The 16040-nt window shown below is 45.4% G+C and overlaps 2 protein-coding genes and 1 pseudogene across 3 annotated transcripts in view; 1 reads left to right on the forward strand and 2 right to left on the reverse strand.

The window, feature by feature from the left end:
• The first annotated feature begins 929 nt into the window (after nt 1-929).
• On the forward strand, nt 930-3925 carry LOC109485713 (annotated as a pseudogene).
• A 110-nt stretch (nt 3926-4035) lies between these two features.
• On the reverse strand, nt 4036-9820 carry LOC109485777 (antistasin-like). Of its 2 annotated transcripts, XM_019789462.1 has the most exons (7): nt 9693-9820; nt 7904-8002; nt 7217-7315; nt 6253-6351; nt 5887-5979; nt 5470-5562; nt 4036-4164 (listed from the first exon to the last, which is right to left on the reverse strand). In XM_019789462.1, the coding sequence occupies exons 1-7, from the start codon at nt 9769-9771 to the stop codon at nt 4142-4144; spliced, it is 585 nt and encodes a 194-aa protein (XP_019645021.1). In that variant the 5' UTR covers nt 9772-9820; the 3' UTR covers nt 4036-4141. The 2 variants fall into 2 exon arrangements, with proteins under 2 accessions (XP_019645021.1, XP_019645022.1); XM_019789463.1 differs by lacking the exon at nt 6253-6351.
• Nucleotides 9821-10928: 1108 nt separating this feature from the next.
• The window catches only part of LOC109485714, a 17316-nt gene continuing 12204 nt past the window's right edge, over nt 10929-16040 (reverse strand). The window contains exons 14-15 of the mRNA XM_019789379.1: nt 11791-11943; nt 10929-11181 (exon numbers count right to left, since the gene is read on the reverse strand). Coding sequence (XP_019644938.1) covers nt 11093-11181; nt 11791-11943 — 242 coding nt within the window. The 3' untranslated portion in view covers nt 10929-11092. The remainder of the gene's footprint in view (nt 11182-11790; nt 11944-16040) is intronic.

Here is a 16040-nt window from a genome sequence, read left to right on the forward strand (position 1 = left end):
TCGTGTCCTGTTCAGCAGTGACGTTCCTCGTAATTATCTCCTATTTTTAAATTGTATCGCTCAAGGGAAAGTTCCCTCGTTAAAGGCGCCTAATTTGTTACATCTGATCGCTCTCAGTGCTGTTGCGAAATACTGTACACTATTTCGACACTAAGATACATCTGTCCCTTTCTTACACACTTTCGCACCGACAGGACTCTTAAATTATTGACCTGTGAAAGAGACTTATTTTGTTACACTGTGTTTACCATACACATACGCGCGCAAGCACACGCACAGAGAACATGGTAAGTCATGGAAGGAAGAGACAGCTAATAAAGGCAGTATCCATTGTCCAGACCGTATTCATTTGCCAATGGATTTCCCTTGCCAAGTTGATATTTTGCAGCCACCGAAACATCTGCTTGGAGATTAGCATGACTTTCCAGGGGACGGCGTGCTTGTCGGGTAAGCTGCGTCACGTGATCGTCGACGTGGCGTTACCATGGTAACCAGCACCATGCAGGTTGTCGACTTTGATTTCAGCTGAAAATGTTAACGTAATAAACTCATTTCATAAGGTCTTCTGTAACTTATGATTTGTTTATTCCCCGCCTTTGTCGCTCTTGTTATCTTTGTATGATCTGTGAGTGCGTATTCATGTATCAAAATTAATTTCTTATTCTAAACTGGTTGAAAATCATGACGGTGTGAGGGTGTATAAGAAATACTGGGACCGCACAATTGTAACATATTAGGTTTGCAACAGCACTGAGTGAGAGCGTACCATTATGTTTGCAACAAACTCAAGGACCTTCAACAAGCGAGCATTCCCTTAGGCGATATACCAGTTAAATAGGAGATAATTACCAGGAACACGACGGGTTGTGCCCCTGCGTTGGTGCTGGTTTTTTTTCACTGTCAACATTATTCCCACAAACCGCTTTGTCATGGCTTATAACCTACTGATATCGCTTCTGCTGGTTGTCTACGGCGTCCCGAGTTGGGCCAGGTTGTCTGCAGGTCGCAACCTCAGCGTGTCCGTGCCTGAAACGGCGAACCCTGGGACAGAGATTGTCGCTGCCAGCGAGCTGTTGGCCACACGAAAAGCGGAACTTCCGTGTGCGAAAACGGAGGGAGATCCGTACGGCAGGTTCCGTCTGACCGAGGAGTGCGCCCTTGTGGTCGCCAACCCTCTGGACTGGTCAGTACAGCGGGAATACACAGTCAAGATTCGCGTCGGTGGTCTAGTGGACGAAGTCGTGACTGTCTTGATACAGGTTACCGACGTGCCGGGCTATCCTCCCGTGTACAACGAGACGTGTGAAACTCCCACCAACCCAACCGGTAAGGACACTGGAGAATATCTGTTTAGCTTGCAACTCAAAGGGGAAGCTGAGATAGAGAGTGGGGATGTGGTTTTACTAAGCTCCGGAGTGAGCAAGCCACGAAATACATGGGAAAAAACGAGCCTCAGACAGGCACCATGTCCGCTGGACGAAGAAAGTGGTACTTGTCGAGTGAAGGCTATATGGCCTGTACATTCTCGGACTGATATTGTAACAGCAGAGGAGCTAATTACGTACGGGAAAGTCCGTAAGGTGACTTGTCGTACAGATTTCAGCAGTCATAATTTTGCCGAGCTGTTTGATTATGGACTTGATTCACAACATCCTGTCTTTCCTCTGACACAGTGTTTACGTACGAGTGGGAAATTTATTGCCATGGGGAATTTTTCATTTCCTTCCAAGACCACGTTACGTTACGTCTGCAAAGTTCCCAAATTAAAAGGACCTGTGCGTATAAGCAATTATAAAAACCCGATAAAACTTATAAACGTGCAGTCTTTACACATAGACGTCCACTTAAAAGGCTGTCCTGTTGGGAAATTCGGCTTACTCTGCGACCAAACCTGTATCTGTAAGAACGGCGCCCGCTGCCACGGGTTTAATGGTGCGTGTAAATGTCAACACGGCTGGCAGGGTGTCGCCTGCGACATTCCCAAACCTGACATTTCCGCAACAACGACGCCTGGCGATTCGCGGGAGATTTACATTTCCGCCAACGTGACGATTCACTGCCGCGTGTACCACATGGGAGTCGAAACTTTGTTACTGCGGTTTCCTAATGCTTCTGAAATAGTCAATGCCGGTGTAACTCAATTGGACATAAATATTTTCAACACACAGTTACGCGACGACGGTCTCTATACGTGCCAGGCCAGAGACAAAGACGGAAAGGTCTACGATGCAACCATTGTGTTTGACGTCAACTGTCCACAGAACAGAAAAGGCGAACTCTGTGAGGAAGTGTGTGATTGCCTACAAGGTGCCAGCTGTGACCGGTGGGCCGGTTGTGTCTGTCCGCCGGGATGGACGGGAACCAGGTGTCAGACAAAATGTCCCCATGGCACGTACGGTAAAGACTGTGCAAGGAACTGTACATGTCAAAACGGGGCGAGCTGTAGCCCTAGCGACGGCCGGTGTAACTGCACGTCAGGCTGGTACGGAGCAGACTGCGACGGACCCTGTCCCAAAAGCCGGTACGGTTGGAGGTGCCGGCAGGTTTGCAGCTGCCAAAACATCGGCACCTGTCACAACGTGGACGGCAGCTGTGCGTGTGTGCCACCGTGGGAAGGGAGGAACTGCGAGAGGGTTCGAGTCACCCAGGCTTATACATCGCTGATCGAAGTCCTTGTTCCCCTGGGATCGGTACTCCTGTTTGCAACAGTAGTATTTATCATGCTCTATAAGACTGGCTGTTTCGTGAAAAAGGAAGACCACGAAGCGGAAGTTTTGCGTGAGCTGAAGCGTGTGGAGGAGGACCTAGCGCAGAGCCTACAGCCGGGCTGGCTCAAACGCTGGCAGAAGAAGATCCAGCATCTTACTCCTGGTCCCCTGATAGGGATAGGAAAGTTTGGGCAGGTGATACAAGCTCGGCTCCGCACGCCGAAAGGGGACGTCGTCGTGGCCGCCAAGACCGTCCGCGCAGGAGAGGCGCAGTCCTACCGAGACTTTTACCGGGAAGCCGCCATCCTGGTCGCCGTGCATGAAGAGAAAGACCACGACGTTCGCAGGTCACACATCGTCCAGCTCTTGGGGATCATCACCAAGTCGAAAGAAAAGTACATCCTGCTAGAATACTCCCCGAAAGGAGACCTCTTGTGGGTCCTTCAGCAGTTCAGAAACAATGAAGACGAAGCCCTGGCCGTCCTGCTTGGCCATTTTCTTCGGTACGCGGTACACGTGGCACGCGCGCTGGGAGAACTCCAACGTCTGCGAATCGTGCATCGCGACGTCGCCGCCAGGAACGTGCTGATCACGGCGGACGACGTGGCCAAGTTGGCAGACTTCGGGCTGGCGCGAGACGTCTACACCGCCGCTGATTACGTCTCCACGAGTCACGACGGGTGCTACAAGCTCCTTCCGCTGAAGTGGATGGCGCTGGAGTCCATCGAGACCGGCGAGTACACCTGTCAGAGCGACGTCTGGTCCTTCGGCGTGCTGCTGTGGGAGATCGCCACGCTGGGACAAGATCCGTGCTACGGCGACAAGAATCACCCGAGTTTTCCGGAGCTAGCTGTGATCCTCCGGCGGGGAATCCGGCTGCCGAGACCGGCGGGGTGCTCGGGGGATCTGTACGGGCTGATGCGGGCATGTTGGCGGGAAAACCCTACCGCGAGACCGGAGCCAGATGCGTTGGAAAAGTCGCTGGAAGAACTGATGAAGCCGTATGAGATTCTTGAGCGAGAGACGGCATTATAGAGTGTCTGGCTTCTTGTATGTATATTGGGGCCAGAAAGTGACACTGGCTTGTAGAAAAATGCGAATTACTTCCTAAACCTAATAGACATAGTCAATACCTCTAGATATTATACATCTATACAGTTGTGCCTGTCGGCCACCGTAGTTTTCGTCATTATCTCCGTCGTTTAGAGGAAGTCGTTATCTTCCATTGTTAGATAATATCGCCTTTGTTGAACCTTTGCTGTATGACTTAATCTCCAAGCAGATGCATCGGTGGCTTAAAAATACAGAATCAGACGACCATATGATATGAGTGATAGACCGTTTATTACGTAGAAGTTTTCAGCTGATGTGAAAGTCGATAACCCGGTGCTGGTCACCATGGTTACTCCACGTCAGAGGTCACGTGACACAGCCTACCCGACCATCAGCCCGTCCCCTGGAGAAACATTCAATACATTCAGGGAAAACAAACGTCAAAACAAATTTGTCCTGCGGAGCACAACAATTGCTATTTTGCACATACAGCACCATCTGTATAGCATTCTGTGTAGCTACAATTTGGGGGTTATTTCTCGTGCAACGCATCACACTTCAGTGAAACGCAACAAATGCGGAAGTAACTATGCCACTGCAGGGCAAAAAAAATTGGGGGTCTATGATCTAATTAAGACATGAAATTATTGAAAAATACTGTGCCAGGAATGTCAGCAGGACAAGGGTTAAAAACGTCACAAACATGTATTAACAGTTTCCCTCTGACTTCAATCAGCTAAAAAGGTGATAGAATGATACACTAGAGAGAGCCTACTAAGGCTTTTACATCGAAAATGATTTTCTTTTTTTTAACCTTCAGCCTGCTAATGTAGCCGTTTGGCACCTAGGTTGCATTAGTTATTCTCCTCCAGCACATCTTCTGTTTCGTTCGATTAGTATATTTACTTTCTGTATTGTTTTTGTTTTATGTATGTGCAAATAAACAAACAAAAATGGCATTCCCCATGTCGACCTCTTAATCGGCAAGATTCTGACACCTTTGACCTCCTTGCAGTCATGTTTGTCAATCTGACACCCACCCACCCACATGCTGTCAACCTCCTCGAGCAAACAGACACACAAACCCACAGCTCTGCCACCCAAAACAATACTTCCGTAAAACGGTAGTGTCTTTAAGGCGGAAGGGGCAGTGTGGGTCTAGGGCACGCAAAGCTAACCCTTCTCCTTCTACCACCTTTTACTTCCCCAACCAAAGTCAGGTAACCATTGTACACCTGAGTGGGGTGGGGAAAGCAAACTATACCGGGAAGTCTGAAACAGAGTGGTCTTTAAAAGCCAGGTTTCAAGAACATACATGGCCTAGCTCTGCCAGTTCAGAGGTGTCTCAACGCATCCACATAGAGTCACCCGGACATTTTGTTTCACTTGATACTGTAAGGATTTTAGACACTGAACAAGACTATTTCTTGAGAGGGGTGAAGGAAGCCATATGCATCAGGGCCCATTACCCTTCATTGAACCGCGACGGGGGCCGACATCGCCTACCAGATACCTTTGACCCAGTGCTGAAGTCACACGTCAAAGAAGCCACGTGACAAGTCTCACTGGGTCAGTCTACTGAGGAAGACCAGGGTGATTGGTCGAAAGCTCTAGGTGAGATGATTTTTGTGTTGGATCAAAAGTTTTAACTTTAAACATGTACCGGGAAGTGTTAGAATCACAGCTGATTTGCTGAGTTCAGACTTACAGTCGCAGCGGCAGGTGTCGCAACCATTCTCGTCCTGCAGTACTCCGTTCGGACACCAGAGGCCGCACATGACGTCTGGGCACACTGGCGCCTCTGCAAACATTAAAAAACATAATTTGTTTTATTATTCTTGGTGCCGAATTGGGTGCTAGAATCGGCTACTGGAAGCGGCTGCGAAAAGGGCTCTTAGGTTCGGGTACGACGAAGGACGGCTACATATGTGACATATCGTGGGCGTGGTCAACCACAGTTCCTATAGTTGGTTTAATTGCTATGTTGCAAAGCTACTACAATATCTGCTTGGAGTTGAGAGTGCGACTAGTGGTACGTTTCCTTCGCGTATGGGATGGTTTACGGCTTAATCGTATAGTTAGAACCTCCTTATTGAAATCTGGGAAAAGGGGGGGGGGTTCCTACCGTTGCACATGCAAGTGTCGCAACCGTTGTCGTCCTGCACGTGACCGTAGGGACACCAGACGTCACACGGCAGCGGCGGGCACTTTGATCCGGCTGGAGGGGGAGGCCGAAAACATATCAAGTTACGTCACATGTTCTAGAGGTCACGTGTCTGCAACGAGTGGGTCATCCCTTCTGAAGATGGGCGTAGGAATGATTAAAATATCGATGAGTTGATAGTTTTTCTTGTTTGTCGAAAATTCTTCCTGAATATGTCAATTATTTGAAAGAGTGGCTAAGACTTCCTTTGTTCCAAAGACTCTATCGTTACTATACTATTCATTAAAATACAAGGTGGCGGCGGAAATGACGCCACGTTACACTTACAGACGTCACAGCTGCAGACGTCACATCCGTTCTCGTCCTGCGCCCAGCCATTGGGACAGTACATCTCACACATCACGGGGCTGCATAGCGGCTGTGGGGCTAAACAAAACAGAACCGGACTGTCAATTCACTGTAGTTACAGCAAGTATACGAAAGCCACGCCTTCCGCACTAGTGTTCCAGTGCTGATTCAATGGACAAAACGGCGTCAGCACTGGACGTCCAGTACCGACGAGAGCCGAGCACTGGTGTTCCAGTGCTGAACGGCCTTTTTCCAGTGCTGAAGCGCCCTCACCACTGGTGTTCCAGTGCTGAACGTTGTCTGACCACTCGGTTTCCAGTGCTGAAATCCTTTCACTGGAACACCAGTGCTGAAATCCTTTCAGCACTGGTGTTCCAGTGCCAGAATCCTGTCAGCACTCGGTTACCAGTGCTGAAAGCGCGGCAGAATGGCGGCAGGAGGTTCGAAGGTCATTCAGCACTGGAAGTCCAGTGCTGAAGCCACTTTCCGCACTGGAACCGAGTGCTGAAAAAGGAAAGCGTGGTTTTCGTAGTTTTGCGTAGTTACATGTGATTACTACTGAAAATAGTCCCATCCCTACCCGAAGTTGGGTGTTCATTTTATAGATGAATGCATTGTCATTTCCATCTTCACATCCGAATGCGTCTGGGGGGGGGGGTCTTTTGTTTGTCTGATCACTTGCTTTATGTTACACATCAGTAAAGAGGTCGCGGTTGAATGTTGCCCGCCATTTTTGTGGCCTTTTGCCTTCCAATCAAATATATCGTGAGACATGTGCAGACAATCTGTGTGTGTTTTATCGCCAATCTTTCGAGTGTTTGAGAGAGTGGAGAAGAATTTCTGGGTTCCAAAGACTCTATGCATAGTTACTATGCGAGACACTGAAATACAAGATGGCGGCGGACCTTAGCGATGACGTCACGTGAAAACACACGACACTTACTGTCGTCACAGCTGCAGACGTCACATCCGTTTTCGTCTTGCGCCCAGCCGTTGGGGCAGTACATGTCACACATCACGGGGGTGCATAGCGACTGGGGGGCTAAACAAAACAGAAACGGCTGTCAATCTACTGTGTGATTACTAGTACGTGCAATTACTACTCATGTAGACTTCATCCTAGTCCAGCGGCATAGGAGTTTTAAGACTCATAATTTTTCATAGAGGAGCGATATTGAAACAAGATTACCAGATCTGTGTACCTTGTAGTAGGTTATGGTGGCACATAAATTTTCAGGGAGAAATATTGATGTTCGATTTTTTGCCCCTCCCCCTTAATCAGGGCACTAGAACGCTTCGCCTATTTTGGGGGTTCTAAATTTTTTTTATTGAATAAAACAATTCAAATACAAGGACGAAGTGGGACTGAACTCAAGTTATACAACTTATTTTACAGCCCCACTTAACATTTAACATAAATACAATGGTCATACAAATAGTCGTAAAGTAGTGCGCTGAAAACTAGACCCCATACATACAGTAATATATCAAAAGAGAAGTGTTCTATGATTTAGATATTACAAACAAAACAGAGTATACTATGTAACAAAAAAAAGTTTAGTGCCGCTTATACAAGCTTGGGTTCTAAATTCGAGATGACGTCGTACGACGTATGTTCCCTGGCTCTTACCGTTGTTACAGGCGCAAGTGTCACATCCATTGTCGTCTTGCACATGACCGAACGGGCACCAGACATCACACATCACCCCGGGGCATGCGTACTGAGGGCCTAGTGACCAAATCAAAGTCATAAACGGGTATAAAGCGATTGAAGTCATAAAGCGACAAAGTCATAAAGCGATTTAATAACTGATTTATAGTTCTGTATTAATTTTATAATCTTAATAGCTAAATTCGATTTGATAACTGATTTGTAGTTCTATATTAATTTTATGATCATATTAAAACTCTGTTTTCTTGTTACCTGGACGTTGCCCATGTTTTGTGATGAGTGCGTCACCACTATGTATTGTGTTGTTTGCATGTTGAGATAAAAAAGGGTATCATTTGCGGGTGCCAAATGTGCTTTTTTCAACACTTCACGTTCGGTATTACTTGAGCTTGAAAAACATATGCTAGGTAAAACGCCAAAGGACATAACGAGAAAGATAACCTGAGTGTCAGCCTTGTTAGCTTTCGTCCGCTCCCCAAGATCCGCTCTCGAGCCTCTATCAGGCTTGGGGAAGCGGCTGGAAAGAGTAGAAGTTGGCCAAATAGAGAAATAACCATGCCAAGGGAGTTTGAACCCGGGGTGCGGCGAAATGTTCTCTCAACGGACAAACTCCCTTGGCATGCTTATCACTCTCTATTTGGCCGATTCTACTCTTTCCAGTCGCCTCCCGAAGCCTGGTAGAGGCTACCGCTCCCCGCAAGCTAACAAGGCTGACACTCAGGCTAAGAGAAAGATGTACATTACGTAAATACTTAATATAGACACAGGGTCTAATTTGGTGATTTTTAACCTTATTAAGTGTTGAAACCACTTTTCTGAGAGCAGTTCCATCTGTTCAGCCATTTATCATCTTCAGCAAATGCAGCAATCTTATATGAGAAAATGTCTGTTTGTTCTTAATTCTAACCATTGACGCAGAGTACATTTATATGACTGAACGACTGGAGTTCCGTCCGCAAATATTGGCCAGGAACCCTCCCGACTTCCATCAAGAGATACGTGAGGCCTGTAGGTTATCCTGTTGCCATGGCAACGTCCTTGCGTGCGGCAGGTGTGTCCGTGTCAGCGGGGATTCAGAGATATTCAAACTCTGGTGCATGTTTGTCAATAGCACCTCGTTGATTCTAGTACGCCAATTCACGTATTTACTAACGCAGGCCTAGCCTCTACCAGGACTTTGATGACTTCACTTAAATATAGGGTCCACATTTAGCAGACGTTCAGAACACTTTATTCTCAATTACGTGACCTCTGACTTCCCTCCCTTAAGACCTGGCATGACCCCGATTACGAGTAATGGATCACGATTATGACATTGTTTTGGTATATATATTGTAACAGTTGTATTGCCGTGTATATATGTGTTGTACCCAGGGCCACTCTGTAAAGCAGTGCTATGTCACTGAGTAGTGCCACCCTGGTTAAAGAATACAGAAATAAATAAATAAAAAAAAATAAAAGCATACAAGTTTGTTCGTAGCTATTCCTCCTGTGGTCCATAACACGGATTTGGCATCTAGACAGATAACAGACAGGGTATTAGTCCGCTAAAGAAGTGCAGTTCGCTCCTAGAGTTCTCCTTTAGCAGACGAACTCCCCTGGCATGTCATATGTCTATTTGGCCAATTTCTACTCTTTCCAACAGCTTGCCTTCTGAAGCCTGGTAGAGGCTAACCGCACATCACCGATTCAAGAAATCCATGTCCAGAACTACTAATAGAAGCTCAAGACTAGAAGTGGGACTAACCTTGGAAAATCCCTGGAACAACAGCCGCTGGGGCGTGCTGGGAAAACCCGACCAAACACAGGAGAAAAACTGACCACATAGTGCTTCTTATCCGAGCGCTGTAGTCCAAATGCCACTTGTCAAAAATATGCGCGTTGGTAACCGTTAGGCCACAGTAAGTAAATTTTATGAATGACATCCTCCTCAGACTTCAAACCTAATGCGAGCGGGCGAAAAAAAACAAGACGGGCCGAAAAAAACAAGGTTTCTACATTTTAAAATTTTGACTCAATCATTGTACAAATGGTTTTGAATCAGTGGGAACATCACATATACACAGCCAGCATCACATATCACTGTATGTCTGTCTTGTCTCCTCTCTTCATAGTTATCTGCCATCCTCCTTTCAACATGACATCTTTGTCCATTTTCGGCATATGTTGACCACTGTCAGAAGGCAACAATTTTTTTTTCAAAAATCAGGCAAAAATTGATGCGCGCGCTGATGTCATCCATAAAAATTACTTGTGTGTTTGCTATTACGTGTGGGGGAGGTTTGAGTGTGTTACAGGAACTGACATGACCTAACCTCTGCAATGTTTATAATTATTCTGAACTCATATCTGATCTATGTATGTTAGGGGTAGGTTTTAGTGGCTTACCCTTGTCCTGCGGAGCACAACAATTGTTGTTCTGCACATACAGTACCATCTATATAGCACCCTGTATAGGTACGATTTGGGGGTATTTCTCGTGCAACGCTTCACACCGCGACCAAACGCACGCAACGAACCCGGAAGTAACTACGCCACCGCAGGGCAAAAAAAAAAAATTGGGGGTCTATGATCTAATTAAGACATGAAATTATTGAAAAATATTGTGCCAGGAATGTCAGCAGGACAAGGGTTAAGTTTATTGTATGGCGTGTCATTCTGTGAGCTAGGAGGTTAAAAAGGGGGTCTACGTAGTGCGTTTCCGACTTTTTTCTCAAGTTATTTGGTATGTGGGTAGGTCTTAGGAAGACCAGGCTTAAGGTTGTTTTGGAACCCAATGAAAATTTCATTGGATTGCTACACGGCCTCATACCTTCGCGAAATGATGTTAATCTTTATGTATTATCATTATCCTTTCATCGACTATGCAAATAAGGCAGCCACTGATTTAGCTACATATGTATGTTATATTCTATCAAATGATGATGTTCTGAAGAGAAGACACAAGTTTGACTGCATGCAAGAATTTGCATTTTAATCAGTATCATGCGATATTTTTTTTTCATATTAAACCTCCTTGGTTTGGTATGACCACCTTGGTGCTACCAAAGACACTAGGTTAGAACTGGGTTAGAGACTATGGAGGAAGGTTAGTAGATGTGTAAGTTGTCATTTAGTGCTGATTGACTGCTGAAGAAAACCGCCACATCACAGCAGTGGTTCTACTGCGGCGTTTAGCTGCGCGGCGTACATCTGGTAGATCTTGTCCTCTTCTCCACCGTACAGAAAGCCGTCATCTGATAAATGTAAAAAAAAAAAAACAAGAGTGCAGGTTAAACAAATATCTTGGCGATGTTTGTTATCGAGTGTTTCACCCGGTATTGAATGCACGGAGTGCTAAAATAGCCAACTTAAAGCTAATTTGGCATCTATAATGATCTACCTCTATAATAGACCAGCTCAAACTAATAACTTCACAGTGGGAACGTCAAATTTGTCATCATTTGAACTCGTTCGAAGCTTCTAGACGCGCGTTCGAAGCTTCTATATGTGCGTTCGAAGGTTCTATATGCGCGTTCGAAGCTTCTCGAATACGTAATACTATTTGAATATGTTCGAAGCTTCTAGACGCGCGTTCGAAGCTTCCCAATTACGTGTTTGAACACGTTCGAAGCTTCTATATGCGCGTTCGAAGCTTCTCGAATACGTATTTGAACATGTTCGAAGCTTCTAGATGCGCGTTCGAAGCTTCCCGATTACGTATTTGAACACGTTCGAAGCTTCCCGATTACGTGTTTGGACACGTTCGAAGCTTCTCATAGCTTGAACGCGTTAGAATGTGGTAGACGTAGCACAACATGCGACGCCCGTTGTCTGGATTACGTGCACTTGTCGTTTTCACGTACCGTTTTCATCGTAGTACGCAAAAATATCAGCAACTGTCAGGCCATCCAAGATTTCCTGGAAGCTGATCATGTGGTCGTGGTTGGTGTCGAGACGGTTGATCGTGTGGTGGTCGAAATACTCCAGGAGCTCGTTAACGGTGAACTGCATGTCACCTACACAGGGAAGAACAGTTGGGAAATAAGATTTGTTTTTATTCCAACATCTAATCTAATCACAAGACGTGTTGACGGCACACTCAAGTTTTTTCAACTTATGTTAATGCCGCCACCAACACAGTGGACAATACAATACTCATACAAAACACAAACCCAACCAGAGGGCACCAGCTACGCTTCAACACACTACACTGTAGAATAGAGACCTTTAGAGGTAGCTTTTTCCCACGAACAGTGATCGAATGGAACGCCTTACCTGACCATCTGGTAATGGCTAAGTCAATTGAACACTTCAAAGCTGGGGTAGCCAGTCATTATGGCTTCCCTAGCTGTACCCAGCTGTAGGAATGTGGCCAATCCCCAGCCATGACTTCTGTACATAGTTATTGCACTTGTTTTTGTTATTATTTGTTTGTTGTTATTTTTTCCTCACCACCACCACCGGTCACGCTGGGGAACGACCACTTCCCTAAGCACTAGACCCCGCGAGGGGTATTGCTTAGTATTGTATAGAACTAGAACTAGAATTTTCACCTGAGCGAAGTGAGGAAAATCGTGTAAAGCGCCTTTCCCAAGGGCACAAGATCGGTGGCATGTCAGGACTCGAACCAGGGACCTCTTGATTCCGAGAATGAGAATTTTGCACGAGGTTCCCAGAACGAAATCTAAATCAAGTTTTTTCAACGCCTATGTGACTGTGGTAAAGTGACAGACGTGACAGACGGATGTGACGTCACATGACGGGCAGATGTGACGTCACATGACAGACGGATCTGACGTCACTTGACCGACGGATGTGACGTCAATCGACGGATTAATGTGACGTCACATGACCGACGGTTGTGACGTCACATGACGGATTGATGTGACGTCACATGCACTACATGAAAAACCACGTTTCCAAGAGTTTCCAGTCCCGCACACGCCCGTGAAATTCGCAGTGTCCTGGTCGCGTCCATGGATTTCCGGGCTCCGCGTGTACGGCCCCGGATATTTCCTTACACTCCCGGATTCGTGCTCGCCGTGCACGTGCATGGAAATTTACGCCCCGCACACTTGGCGTGTGTTGGGGAGCGGCTAACAATAAGGGGTAATTAGGTACTGCGTGTATTCATGTTTCAGGTGATAATTACTTGAACCAAAGTTGCCAGCATTTTAATCTAAGCAAATCAGATATAGAATGATCAAGGATTGTTAATACAACATTTGAACCTATGCGTCCTTGGCTTGATTTATCGTCATGTCGTCCATACGACAAAGCACATTTGAGCGTAGGGCGCCCCGACGCTGGGGTTATATAACCTACTCGGTCAAAATGACCTAAATCTACACTCCGGTCTAAATCTGAATTTTTTTTATTTTGGAAATAATAGTTTATCCGTGAGGTTCATTACCATGATGTAATCAAACGCTTGAGTAAAGGGGTTTGAACTAACATGACCTTATCAGTTTGTTATGATTTTTAGGTACATGTATGGGTAATAATATGCAAGCTTTACATTGTAGTTCTGTCGATGTGTATTGCGATGTGTCTGACATGGCGTCCGTTTATGTGAATAGCCTTTGTGTAAACAAAGGGAGAACTCACAGCGTCCCCATGCCTGGTAAAATACTGAAATCCAGCAAAACAAGTCAACCCTCATGACATTAATTGTGGATTTTGGATACATTTACAAAGAGTAAGGTTATGTTGGAGTTGAAGTGCGGTTTTATTTCACTTAGTGAGCGACAAGTTGTGTAATTCTAGAACGAATAAAGCCATGTAATCATGACGAATTAGAATTATGAAGATCATTTGTCTGCCTTGAAATAAATACATTCACACAATCAGAAACATCCTATCATCCAAGTGTTCAGACTGCACAGGCGATTTAACTTAAAACCTATAATATAAAAACAAGATGGTTGTAGTATTGAACGCGATCACGTGATTATATGACTGACGACCAATCCTACCTCGCTCTCGCCGGGACCAGCCAATAAGAGACGCGATGCTTTGTTTTGGTGGGTCGTTTGAATCTTGCTTTGTCACAACGACGGTTTGCTTTTTCAAAACACGTTTGTCTCGGCTTGCAAAGATTACTAGTATGTTCCTGAACTAAAATGGCGTTCCGTTCTGTTACTTCGTTTTCGCAACGGAAGAAATGACTGTACTACATTGAAAGGACAACACCGCAACGAACCAGCAAACCGACAGGAGGAAGGGTAAGCTAAAACAAGGATACTATTATATATACGGCACTATCGTTACATATATCTTAAACATGTTGTTTAAAAACCTTGGCTAAGTTGTGCCTACGGCAGAAATATTTATTTTGGCAAGAAGTGTACACTATTTTTTTACTGATTAATAACATAGTTGATTATTTCTTCTTAGAAGTACATCGATATAGTTTGTATCTTGCTCAGAACATATGTACTTTTTTCAGGCGCGGATTTGGGATACTTTGAGACGATTTGAAGAAACTTTATCGCCAGGCTGTCGGAGAGCTCAGAAAAGAAAGAAAGAAAAGCGACTGCAGTCACACAGAAGAGTGTGAGTCTATGCAAATGTATATCTTTGCATACGAAGGCCGACAAGGCTCTTGACAATTTGAATTGTTTTCATTACCGAGGGAAATGTTGTGTTTGTATTGTTCCCATGATTACAATGAAAAGAAACAAGTAGACGTTGATGCTTGATGAATGGAGCCTTTTCATCTGGACAAAATTGTTGTTGTCTGACGTTAAAACCATTCGTTAAAAATGATAAATGACTTCTCCTCGAAATGTGTCCATACAGACGTCCGCATCTTTGCCAGGCTTGTTTATAAAACGTCTAGTACATGTACACGTAACTTCAAATGAAATTCAAAAATGCCTTCAACTTTTGACTTAGATTTTCGTTTGTCCATGTCCTGCAGGCCAGGCTGGAGGCAAACAGGCAGACTGCACACCCAGGCTCAGATCTAAAGGCGAGGGTGCTGTGTTAAAGCGCCCGGCAGGCTCCGACGACCCAGGCCGGCCCCGCTGCACTCCCGCCCGGGGTGCACCCCGCGCCCAGCACGCCGCTCCGGCCTGACTGCGATCACAACCGACACCAACACCACGCCATCCCGCAGACAGACATGGGGAAGTTTGTCCTTCCAGGATGAAAACATTTCGCTATGGTCCCCTGAAGCAAGGGGGGGGGCATACCTCCTGGCCTTCAATCTACAACTAAGCCTCATTTTGTACAGGCGACAACGCAAACTTTACGAAACCGACAGCTTATCTTTAACGACATTGTAAATTGAATACGTGTTCATGTAATTAATTTCTGAGCAAAAGATCTTTTTTTGTAATGACGTGATATTGTTTTCTGCCAAGCCTCATTTAACTTCATGTTAGGTCTGCCATTATGTTTTTGCTACACGTACATGTATTTTGAAGAACTTTGTTTGAGGCCTTCTTTGTTTATTGAAAATTTAGTCTTTTGACTGTTTGTGTAAGCGCCATTCACTTTCATGATCTGAGGGCTATTTTCCTCTTTTAACCTGATGATATGTCAGTATTAGTTACTTTTTGACATTTTTTTGCTAAAATGGACTTCTATTTGGAGGTGACTGTGATGAGATGTGATGTTAGTTTACTTTTTAAAGTTAGAGAAATCTGTTAATTACTAGTAATTTCTTACACCGGGTCCAACGATTTTAAAAGTCTAGTCCCTGGAAGGCTAGTTCGGGAAACAGCTATTGTTCCTATGTTTCGGCTACACATTTTTGTAAAGTACCAGGTTACATTATTGTATAGTGTTAGCATAGTGCATAACATGTATACACTATACATAGAGCGTTATTTTTGTCAGTCTGTAAATGGCGATCCTGTTTATACCAATAAAACGATGAATGAAGTATAAACATGTATTACTTTTTTTATGAATGAAATGTGTTCCTAAAACATCGAAATGTGTCCCGGGAGCGGGGGAAGCGATTTCTCGGGAGCCGGGCAGCGAAGCCCCGGGAGCAGGAAGGGGGGTCCCCGTAGGTGGGTGCAGTGGGGTCCCGAGACGGGAACAGCAGGGGCCCCGGGAATGGGGAGCAACGGGTCCCGGGAACGGGGAGGCAACCGGTCCC

The sequence above is a fragment of the Branchiostoma belcheri genome, unplaced genomic scaffold, assembly GCF_001625305.1.
Source record: "Branchiostoma belcheri isolate BF01 breed outbred unplaced genomic scaffold, Haploidv18h27 scaffold78, whole genome shotgun sequence".
In the NCBI taxonomy this organism is placed as follows: Eukaryota; Metazoa; Chordata; class Leptocardii; order Amphioxiformes; family Branchiostomatidae; genus Branchiostoma; species Branchiostoma belcheri.